This window comes from Anthonomus grandis, chromosome 3 (assembly GCF_022605725.1).
Source record: "Anthonomus grandis grandis chromosome 3, icAntGran1.3, whole genome shotgun sequence".
Taxonomy (NCBI): Eukaryota; Metazoa; Arthropoda; class Insecta; order Coleoptera; family Curculionidae; genus Anthonomus; species Anthonomus grandis.
In genome coordinates this window covers 17,871,804-17,884,262 of record NC_065548.1, presented here as the reverse complement: position 1 = coordinate 17,884,262, position 12,459 = coordinate 17,871,804, and the positions used below count along the sequence as shown (strand labels likewise).

At 30.4% G+C, this 12,459-nt stretch overlaps 1 protein-coding gene across 1 annotated transcript in view; it reads right to left on the bottom strand.

The window, feature by feature from the left end:
• The window catches only part of LOC126733841 (neurogenic locus Notch protein), a 143,232-nt gene that overhangs the window by 40,584 nt on the left and 90,189 nt on the right, over positions 1-12,459 (bottom strand). The window contains exons 6-8 of the mRNA XM_050437253.1: positions 8,314-8,453; positions 4,957-5,173; positions 806-961 (exon numbers count right to left, since the gene is read on the bottom strand). Of these exons, the coding sequence (XP_050293210.1) occupies positions 806-961; positions 4,957-5,173; positions 8,314-8,453 (513 nt within the window). The remainder of the gene's footprint in view (positions 1-805; positions 962-4,956; positions 5,174-8,313; positions 8,454-12,459) is intronic.

The window sequence follows — 12,459 nt, the reverse complement described above, 5'->3', positions numbered from 1 at the left end:
ATTGTCTCTAGCGCGTAACCAATTCTCACGGATTTGGTGTAATGTGCAAAAATTGATTTTCAGGGGTTCCCCGAGCACTGGTGCTCTTGATATTGCATCCTGTGTGTTCCTCGCAGGGCATAGAGAGTTTAGTTCGAGTGATTTACGGTGACGCTATTTCGATTGAAACTCAAAAATGCAATTTGAGTAATGGGAAATCATAACATGGATAATTCGCTAACCTGGGCACGAATAATCGGATTTTTATTTTAATTTCATCAAAAAATAGTTCCCTTTTAAATTATGATGCCTCCATAAAAACATCCTAATAAAATTTCGAAGTAACTCTCTACGTAAAACATGCTTGTTTAAAAAAATTATATGTACCATGCATAATTTAATTTTTTAGAGTCAAAGCTATTGTATACAAACAATAATTAAATATTAAATACTAATATGAAAATGCTAAATGAAAACTTATAATGTGAGAAGTCGACGTTCAATAAAACGCTTGGGATCGGTCAAATTGATAAGGCTCATACGAATCAATTTCATTCTAGCTGGCGGATCTTTCAAACGGACTATTATTAGTGACACCGACACTTGAGGGCAATTAAGAGTCCTCTTGCCGACATTTTTCACCGATAGATACGAAGGCGGGTCGATAGATATTGAAAATCAATGGGATATGCAAATTCTTGTCGCTCCGAGCGTTCATACAACTTACGGGTATTTGATGAAAGGTACGCCTCTAGCTAGGAGCGAATTTTTATTTCTTTATATTACAAATAGGCGGCAGACATTCATATGGGGAAAATTTTCTTACCTTGTTCACATTCATCAATATCTTCGGAACAGTCGATTCCCTTATACCCGGAAGCGCAACTGCAAGTGTAGGATCCATTAATTGGGCTAGTATCACAGATAGCGTCGGCATGGCAAGGGTTACTTGTACAAGCGTCGTCCAAATGGCAAAGAAGACCTATTAAATAAAATATTGTTAAGTACAGGCAATGGGCGTATAAAAAAGATAGATTTAAACGCTTAAATAATTGATATTAAGGCAACAAAAGATCGTTCCAAGCGATGCCATTTCGAAATCAATAAAATATTACCATAAAAAACTAATTTGCCTATTATAATCCTAATGGTCTCGTTTAAGGTCTAATAAGCAGAAGGTATTTTCCGAGACATTTAAATGCTTAATTTTAAGGAGAATTCACGTTAGCCTATTTCACTTTTTTCATCTATTCAGTTAATGATTTTGTTATAAAAGCGTCTAACGGGATCAGTTTCTTTACGGCTCTGTACAGTTTTAGTAATTATGGTTAAGATAGAAAATACTTTATGGTACATTTTTAATGCTCTAGGACGTAATATACACATAATAAACATGGACAAACTCTAATCACATTTTGCTAGTAGTAGATTTAATTACAAGAAAAGCGATAAACTAGAACGTATAATTTAATCTTTTTACAGGGTGTTTTTTAAGAAATTATTAATAAATTAATAGCTGATTGGGCACTATAGGTCTCAACTAAAAGAAAAAAATGCAAATGGTCTTTGACACTTTTGTGATTTTAATTTAATATTGTTTTTCAATAGCCAATTATAAAATTTTTGCGATTCTAATTTATTAAAATTTAAAGTTCTTTAGTGATTTTTTTCCACCGTACATCGCTAAGCAATAGACTATGTACGTAAATAGAATACAAAAGTGGTCCAAGAATGGGAGCTTGGAGTAGTAGAGTTACGATATTTTTAATATATAATGTGTTCCATTAAATAAATAAGTTTTTATCAACTTATGTAAAAAAGTAAGTTTTTATGTGCATGAATTCTAATTTAGACAAAATACTTTTCTTGGATTTATAAATGCAGCTATAACAAATTAAGTATTTATCAAAATTTTTTTGTTAATGTGTATATAAGTTTACAGTAGCAATAAGGATATTTTTATTTTTTCAGAATCCATATTGGTATTTCTTTTCAATAAACACATTTATAACATACTTTTTGATAGTGGTTTCAACAATTCTGTTTATACAGAATAAAGAATATGCTTAGAAGAATTAAAATAAATAATATATCAATTTAAAAATTTTTTGAGGTGACACATCTGATTTTCCAGGAGAATTAATTGCCAATATAAGTTAAATAACATTAAATAATGGATACTCTCCAAGTCATTTAAATAAAATAGGAGTTAGAGAAAGCCTCTTATACTATTGTGGATAATCTTTATCATCTAGTATTTAAATGTAATCTAAATCTTTCTTATTCTAAAAAATAGTTAATTATTAAATTAGTCATCAATAAGTTCCAATTATCTATATAGGTATCTGATATTATATAATAAATATTTTAATGTCAGCGTTAAGCATATTTCTTAATTAAGTCAAGTCAATAAATAAATAAATAAATAAATAAATAAGGCCTTTAATTCCTCTAGAATCCGTCGTACTCATTGTAAGTGTTTGAAAATCAAATTTAGGTTATATATATATTAATATTTTTTATTATAAATGAATAAACTTAGTGATAAATTGAATTAAAAATAAATTTAACATTACCTGGCTAAAAAACTTCAAATTTTGTTTATTTGTTTTTTTTATGTTTTAATTTTTATATTTATCTAAATTACTTAGGCTTGCACCAAATATTTTTAATCCAAACCTGTTAAAACTAGTTTTCTACAATTTTCAAAAAATTAAAAGGCTCAAAAAATCCTGTTTCTTGATAGTGAAATAAAATAAAACAATAAATCGAATTTTTTTTAGATTGCAGTAGAAGTTTTGACGTCATATTTACGTTTTTTTCAAGGCTAAAAATACAATAAAATGGTATACAATTAATCAAGAAAAAATTATATATAAACGCAACTATATATATTTTTCTGTATAAGACCATGTTGTAACGTTATTTTGTCTTTAATAGATTAGACGTAAAAATAATGTCAAAAAGTCGGTAGTCGATGTAAAAATGGTTAAAAAAAATAACTAAAATAATTTTTCTTAATTCTTATATTTTCTTTGGTAAACAAAACTATATTTACAGATCTCATGAGGATTGTAATTTTAGGAACAATAATAATTCATGGAATAATTCAAAATGTATTTTTAAAAACATATGAGGGAACTTTTGACTTACATGGTGAATTTACATTTCTTTTGAATAAAACTAATTGATTCTACTCTAAATTATTAATTGTTTCTAAATTGCCACAGATACTATTTTTAAGCAAGATTTTCAGACCGGTACTTTACTTGAAATTTAATTTTAACTGGACAAGATGTTAAATCGAAAATTTAACATCTTGTTACAAAGTCCAGAATTTAACTTTTTAGATTTTTGGGTATATGCAAAAGCAAATGCGGAAAGGGAATAAATGATTAAAAGTAATCGTGTAAAAATAGTGAAACAGCAAAAAAATTATGAATTAAATGAAAGGAACGCTGTCAAATTTGGACAAATTTTATTATTGACTTGAAGCGTTTCATTGGTCGACAAATAATATAACAAATATTTTCTTATAATATGTAGTATAATAGCAGAATGTCTTTATTTAATTTTTTTTTCATCAGTTAAATAAACTGACTAATAATTTGAAAGTTAATATACAAAGTTAATGTACAAAAAAATATATTTTAGTACCCTGTTTTTGTTGGTTTTAAAATAAAAAAATTCACTTAATTTCAATTTTTTGAATGCAAAAATAAATGACCTTTTCACACTGGATACCATATTATATTCTTTAAATCTGTCTTATATAATACCTTGACATTATTTGATAAGCAAACCCTTTATCTTTACCTAAACCTACTGACGCAGACATAATTTACTAAGGCACTTGTTATCGGTGACAGAAAAATAAGATTCAAGGCAATAAACTAACTTGTGGATAAATAAATGGACAATACGGACTGTACAAATCGACAGCGCTTTGAAAGAAACACGTTTGGCGATAAAATAAATGCATTGAAGTGTCCGCGAGAGTATTTTGTTATTCAGAAACTAAACAATATTTATGCACGTTCCTCTGGGGCATTGCAATCGAGAGGTGTGGTGCCGTGTTCTTTGAACCCGCCAGATTAAATTTGCCTCGGATATGGACTGGCTCCAACCAAGATCAGTTTTTATGTTAGTTTACACTAGTTTTTTTTAAAGAGAAAGTAAAGTATTATTTCGTCCTTACCTTCGAAGTTTAATTATCATTTGAAGTAGCATATTAAGTACTATAAAAGAAAACAATGAATAAGAGCTAATAACTAATTATGTAACTAAACTTTTTTATAAGGGCAGTACTATAGTAATTAATTATTCACTTTCAGAAAACCCATCCACTATCTTCCTCGTTTTCACCGTAAATTTTATACCAAAAGCTGTGTAATTTTAAAGCCAGTTCCACGCTCACCAGTAGACGTGAGTACATCTTATAATTAAAGCAGGATAATGTTGGTGCAATTAAAAAATCGTTAAGACCCGTCAATTTTGATTCAGGAACTAAAAATTTATAATGCCTGGGCGGTAATATTTATATAATAAAAAAATAATTGTTTCTTTAAACGACACTGCTTAAAAGACACTTAAATAACCGTAAAATTCGATTTTAAACAAGTAGCAATTAAACAAACTATACAGCCAAATTAAATTGACGAGCCCATCAAATCAAAAAAGGGTACTGCCAGCCATTTTAAGATAACGAAATTCTCAGAGTCACCCAATACAGTTATTCTTTTACAGGTTATGCAAAACATGGCAATTAGGATTGCGTTTTCGAGAGCAATTAAACGTTTCGGGCCCAAAATTATATGGGACCGCTTTTTCAATTCGATTGCCGAATATGTTAGTCCCCCGGTCCCCGAAACAATTTTGGGGTCATAAAAGTATATCGGTGAAATTTTGAAATACAATATTACGGTTTTTATTATTTTGTTTGCTATAAAATTTAATAATATTTTAAGTTTAACTTACCAGTTTTTCCAGGAGTACATCTGCAATAGAAGCTTCCGACTCTATCGATGCAAGTGGCTCCATTAAAACAAGCGGCGCCTGCGCAGTCGTCGATGTTCACGCTGCAATCGGGGCCAGTCCAACCATTGACGCAAATGCACGAATATCCTCCGATGCTATTGGTACAAGTGGCACCGTTTTGACAGACTGACGGTCTAAGTGCGCATTCGTCGACATCCTAAAATATACATTTGAAAAAAAAACAGGATTGCAAAAAAAAACATTTCATGAGAATAGTTTGTGAGCTTGTCCAAGCAACTTATTTATTAACGGTTAACCATTTTATAATACTTGACAAAGATGAACGGTTAGGGGAGGGCTTGGATACATATGCCTCCTTTTATGACGTTACTGAGGCCTTTGACTATGTTTCTTATAAATTATTACTTTAAAAAAATAAAGTAGAGTATCTTCTAAATACATCTTCTCCTAAAGCAAAAAATATATTAGAATGTTTTTCAGGCTCGTTATGTTCTTTCTGGTCTATATCTAGTTCGATTAACATATCATTCCATATAAAGGGTGTTACAGAATAAGATGCTGATCCATAAGGATGATAATCCTTAAGTGATTTTAAGATGAAAAGTTTTAATAAAGCTATGACTTAAACTCCTTATCTTTTGAGCTACAGGGTGTTAAAATGTTAAGAAAAAAAATCGTTTATTAATCATAACTTAAATAGCTTCCAGAAATCAATACATAGATATGTTTATGAAATTTAGCACACTCCCTCTGAGGATCAACAGCCATTTTTTGATGCACGAGATTTTTTAAGGTTTAACCAGTGACGTCCGTACAGGAATGTAAACTAAATCTTTTTTAAAAATATTATGTACGCCACTGTAAAATAAAAACTATTTTTATAATCTCCATTTATTTAAGGACAAATTTGATTTGTTGACTTTTTTTCGTCCGACATGCGATTACCGCGGGAAAAAAAATAAAAACATTTTTATGCATGGTCAATTTATTGGTAAATATATTTATTTTATAAACATATGTACATATAATATTTTACCATTAAATGAAAAGAACAATACGTGTACAACATTGAAAATAGTGTAATAAAAAATAGAATAATTAACTGAACTGCGAAGACTTAAATATGATAAAAGAATTGAATGGACTCTCTGAGAAGAATCCAAGTTTAAAGGAACCATTTTAAGGAGATCCATCAATTACTCTAAGAGAATAAATAAACTCTAGGAAAGTATGTCCCTAGTTACTATATGTAACTGTGCTATTATTTTTTTCTTTAAACCAAGAAGACTACATGTATATTAAAAAATATCTTTTTTAAACATATATTTTTTGTTGATTGGGTCAGAATGAAAATTTAATTTTTTAACACGGAATAATTATACGTAGGTTACTTTACGCTATTGGTGCTAGTATTGCTAGGGGCGCACAAATGATAATAGATGTACAAATTACTGCTATTTTTTTTTTTAAATAAGTTGAGACCTTAAAGAAAAAACGCTTTGAACAGTCTTTATATGCAGTGTGCGAAACCACTTGCAAGCCGTGAAACTTCGTTGATTTTGACAGAAGTCTTTTAAAAAAAGTATGTGAAGCTAATATACGACTAGTTCCTGATTATCTTGGGACTTTTGGGATATACGGGCATTATCATTGACAAATCATCGCGACTGTGGATAAATAAATAGGTTACTGGCAACTGACATAGCTGCGTTTTCGAACAACGACCAAACGCTAGCTTCTGCACATTTTAATAAAAAGTAATATTTTTCTATCAGTATCTTTTGAAGTAGCCACATCGGCCATAAGTGTACATCATCTCCGCCGTACGCCATCTCCGATTGGCCCGATCCACCTTTTGGCAGTTATTGATGGTGTTATTATTTGCGAAACATTAATATTAATTACAAGGATAGAGTGTAAAGTACCCATTCAAAGCGAGGTATACTTTTGACCATTAGCAGAAGTGGTTACTTTGCGAACTCACTTATCGTTCAATTTTGCGTATCTCATTTCATTGAGAAGTTTGAAGATAAGTCTCCTTACCTCCAATTTCCTTGCTTTAAACCAACAATCTATACTCATTTCTTTCTTCTTCTTCTTCTTCTTCTTGTAGCGTTCTATCGTTCACTGCTGGACATAGGCCTCCTCTAGGTTATGCCAAATCTTTTTATCCTGCGCAATTTTGTGTAATGTATCCAATTTTTACCGACTGTTTCCCTTATGTCATATGATCATCTGTTCTGCGGATGACCTATAGCTCTTTTTGATGTTCTATTTCGCCATCGTATGAGTCTGCTTACCTACTGTTCCAGAGGTTTTCTTATGGTGTGTTCGGCCATCTCCATTTTTGTTTTGTAATTCAGTTGATAACCTCTAATTTCTGTGTTTCTTATTCAATCCCTGAGCTATGGCCAAGATTAGACCGTTCCATAGCTCTGCGTTGTTTTGAGCTTGGTTGCGCTTTTTTGAGTTAGTGACATCGTCTCTGATCCGTACCTCAGTACCGGCAGAATACAAGCTTCCCATACTCTTTCCTTTAAACTAATCAGTGTTTCTTGATCTCTGAGTACGTGATTTAATATTCTGTAAGCCGTCTTGTTATCTCGGCAATTTGATTGAACTTTCATAGTTTGGTAAGCTGGCCGAGGTAAATGTATTCTGGTACGTGTTCTATACGTTGTTCTATTTTGAAATTATATAATGACATAATTTTTGTTTTTCCGCAGTTTATCTGTGGTAGTTATGGCCTTGCGGCTTGGGAAAGATCAGTCAGAATTTGTTCGAGCTTAGTTCCGCTTCCATCTATTATAGCTAGGTCATCTGTAAAGCGCAAGATGGTTGAGGTATATACTATATATATTTATTCCTTTTTCTTCCCAATTCAACATTCTAGTGTATTATTCTATTTTTCTAGTGCCAATGTGAAAATTTTGGGAGAGATGGCGTTATCCTATCTGACACCTCTTCCTAGCGGCATTATTTAGCATGTATGGTGGCATTTTTATTGATAGCTTTTAAGAGAGTTTTGTACCGAAAGTCTACTCTTGCGTTGTTTAGTCCCTTAAATATTGACCAGAATTCTACGGAGTGGAAAGTTTTTTTGGAGCCTACGAACCGCAGATGTAATGCTATATTATATTCCTCGCATCGCATCATTCGTAAGGTCTGTAAGTGCTTGTAGTGAGTCTATATTTATGAGGATTTTTATGAACAGCTTATAAAGATGGGATAATAGTTTTCTATGGCAGCGGTATCCTCATTTAATGATTAAATAACAATATATTTTTATTAAAAGTCTATAATCTTTAGAGAAATATTCTTCAACTAATAATTTACCTGTTCACAATATCTGCCAGTATACGTTGACGGACATTGACAGGTATAGCTGTCAATTCCATCGATGCACGTGGCGCCATTTTGACACTGGTGGCCGGGACAGTCATCAACGTTTTCCTCACAGTTGGGGCCTCGAAAACCTGAAAAAATTACGATTTTAAAATAAAATCAAACCTTATAAAACTAGTTGAGATTCTATATTAAACTAATGAGTATTTGCAATTCGAAATTTTATAAAACGATAGCGCTTGAGTTTCTGCAAATAAATCACATAATTGGTGACTTTAATATCTAATATACCAAAATGCCATTATGCAATAAATAACATAATCTTATTTATATATGTACTCAATAAAACTATCGGGTTGCCAATATAACGGATCATTATTAAATACTGCATTCCGAGGGTAGGGCATTTATTACAAGCAAGATTATTATCCACTCTTTAGACAAAACAAATCATTAGTTTAAATGGATATTCTTGCATTGATATTTTAAAGGTTTGCCGTATGCTTTTAGAATATGCATATTAATGATACAATTTGACTCAAAAGGAGATTAGAAGTTTAGTTTTACATAAAGTAAATAACGTCATTGACTTTACATAATCATTTTTTGTGAATATTTATTCTCATATTAATACAGGAAAACTCAGCTCGGTCACACGTTAAACACCAAACCATCTGAAAATAAACCGCAAAATATACAAATTAAATTCCGCGACTGCGGTAATATTTCCGCACACAACTTATCGAATATCTGAGTATCACGACCGGGGTCTCCGGCCTGACCAACTGGAAGAAAAGATCAGCGCCGACAATAATTTTTCGATGGAAAAAATCGATATTTTACATGAACGGTACACGATGGCATTATGTAAAGTCGTACGAGCATGATCTCGGTATTGCTTTTGCTACATCTTGATTCAACTTGCCTGCGACTGTATACGGACGTTCATTTAAGCAATTCTTCTTTCTGACTGCGGTACTTTTTGAATATGTACTTGGTGTTTTTAGTTTTTATTTACTTATTCCTAGGCGTGTATATAGTTTTTCATATCAGAACTCTATTCAAGTCTCATAAAAAACTTGATAGTTGCCTTAGTTAATATCTTATTCCAAATTGTGAGTCATTATTAGACAAAGTCGAACTTTCCAAAGGAGTATATGAGACATACATGCTAGCTGCAAAACGATTACAAATACGACTTTTAAAACTTTTGTCTTTTCGAGTCGTGATCTACACTTTTCTTTAACACGTGACCAGCCAATCAATAACTGACGATCGCGCCAATTATTTCTTAATGATATACTCTAATACCAATAATAACGAACTGTTTTGAAATCGGTTAGAAGCAAATCATTCGTAGTAAATTTCAGATAATTGACTAAAAATCCTTGAGTATTCGATATGCAGCCCTTTTAGAAAAGATGAACTATCAAAATGTGCGATGCGTGCAAAATCCATTATGATTTAGTTTATAAATTATATCTAGTTATTACGTAATAGATAGATAGTAGTTTTAACAGTCAAATTTATTATTACTTTTGAATATTTTATTCTAGATGTTAATTATAGGTCATACGATCATACTGTTTAAGTAAAGTATATATTTTCTTCATAACCCATATAACAAAAAAAATTAATTAATATTTCTGCATAAAATCGAAGGTTGTTTTTAATATTTCTACTCCCACGTCCTGGGTTCCATGCGAGAAGATTACGGTAATTTTTTATAATTAATTCACTAGATCACAGTGCAACGCAGCAAAAATGATTTACTAATAAGTAACGCATATTAATTAAAATAAAAGTAATTAGAAATAACTTGTGTTTGTATTATAAAACTTTTATGATGTTACTTCATTTGCTGTTTTATGATTCGAGCGGTGTAATTTAATTTTTTTGCATCTTCCTTGATAGAATAAATTAAACTATTAAACTACTTTTACTAATAAAATTTACATTTCAACTCTATTTTTTATCACTATTTTAAGATATAATTTTGAAGTCATCTGCTCAGTTAAGTATAGTAAATTGGAGCATGACAATAATATAAGAGATCAAAAAGATGAAATGGAAATTGTATTTGAGAAAATCTTTAAGAAAACAATAATATGTGTAAGCCAGGGATACACCTATCTATATATTTAGGGGAGTCTTATGTAATTTGGTGCAGAAAGAATGGCAAAGTGGTTTTAAAACTGTAAATAGTTAAGGCAGAGCTCAGCACAAAATTAGAAACTCCCGGGAGAACCTGGACGTGGACAGTACATAAAAATTAGAACTAATAGTATTGGAGACCCCTTACTTACTCAGTCTGTGCTAAGTCCAAAGCTAGTTTTGTTAATAAGCATAATAATATAATTAACAGCGAAATGTTTTCCGATAGAAACAATTTAGAAGAGGCTTGAGAGCTTTTATATGCTAGCATAGATAATGAAATCGTCTTGTATTTTATCGGAAGATTTGTACCTTTAATCGTAATATTAAATACTAAAAATAATCCTATATATTTTATCTTTACGCTTCTCTTAAAGGTTTTGTTGCTTAATGCTTAAATCATCTACTTGAATACCTAGTGACTCAAACTCATTCAGGAGTTTCAGTTTAATTCCTATTTGGGCCTCTATAGAACCTACTATTAAATAATATATATCGACGTTTAGGAATTGGCTAGAATATCAATTATTAATTATCCAAACCAAAACCAAGTATATTGGCATAACCATTTATTAAAACTTAAAATGGGAAGAGCATACTAACTACTTAACAAAAAAGTTAGGAAACTAATATATAAATTTTATAAAATTATTTAAAATTCTTTATTTAAAAAAAATATATACTAAAAATGATTCTAAAAAAAATTAGACCCTATATGTCTACAGCTTTTAAATTTTTAATGTCCGGTTTCGGTATTTCTATTCTCTATGCCTATTTATTAGTGAAAAAAAGATACAACAGAACACATTATGCATGAAATTATAATGACAAGTCTTTCAAATAAGTTGTTATGGACTCTACAAATTAACTTCAAATGCAGTAAATAATTTGCTACGTTTTTAGAACCCAAATGTTTCAGTCTGGTTAATAACCATATAAAATAGTTAAAAAAGTATAAAATGTTCTCAAAATTAGGTATAACCTTCATACAAGAGAACTAAATTGCTACTATAAATATATATGTATAAATGTATGTATGAATCTATCTAGACGAAAATTTGCATCCATTTTTCTGTATATATTAATTTATTTAGTTTTTGAAAAACCTTTAATTCTATTTAATGTATTGTATAATGCACATACAAGGGATTCACTCCGCGTGCATTTTTTATTTTGTTTTGTTTGCTTATTGTTTTACCTAAGATCAACTGTATGCATGCCCCTAAAAGAAATTATTAAAAAATAATTATAATAAAATTAAATATTTCAATTAGTGGACTTGCGTCATTTGTGTGACTTCCGCTTAGGTTCAATATTTTTTTTTTGATCTGTTAAACTTGTAAACTAAATCTACAGATAAATGACCATGGCACAAGAAGAGCAATTTGAGTCTGCCAGATCTTTTCACCTCAACATATGTATCTCCATAAAAATATCCATGGCCGGAGTACCAGTTTTTCTTTGAATCTTCATTAAATTTTCAAGGCTTAAAATAGAACAAATTAAACACACGAAATAAAAACAGAAGAGCCTTTATAATTAAGCCATTCTATTTGATATACTTGAAAAAACAAGCGTAAACAATTAAAAGAAACTGGTATAAATTGGAAAATAAGGCAATCCAATTTAATCTGGTAGTAATTTCTTTAAATGATGAGAGTAATGTAAGAAACAGAATATTATATTACCAAGTAATCTGCTCCCCACCAGAAATGGCGTTTGTTATTTTCTTTATGCAAACAATTAAGCGATTCCTTATAAGTCATCGACAAGATACTATAATTAGCTTGAAAAGATAAAAAGAAAGACCGTATTTAGCCGTATTTGTATATAATCATAAAATGTCAATAGGTATTTATTTGCCTGCTACTTGCATCATTAGTTATGGACTTTGACATAAATGCTTCATCATGATATCGACATAGAACACATGATTTATGAATAGCTCTTATATAATTGAAAAAAAGTTTATAATGTTCTAAT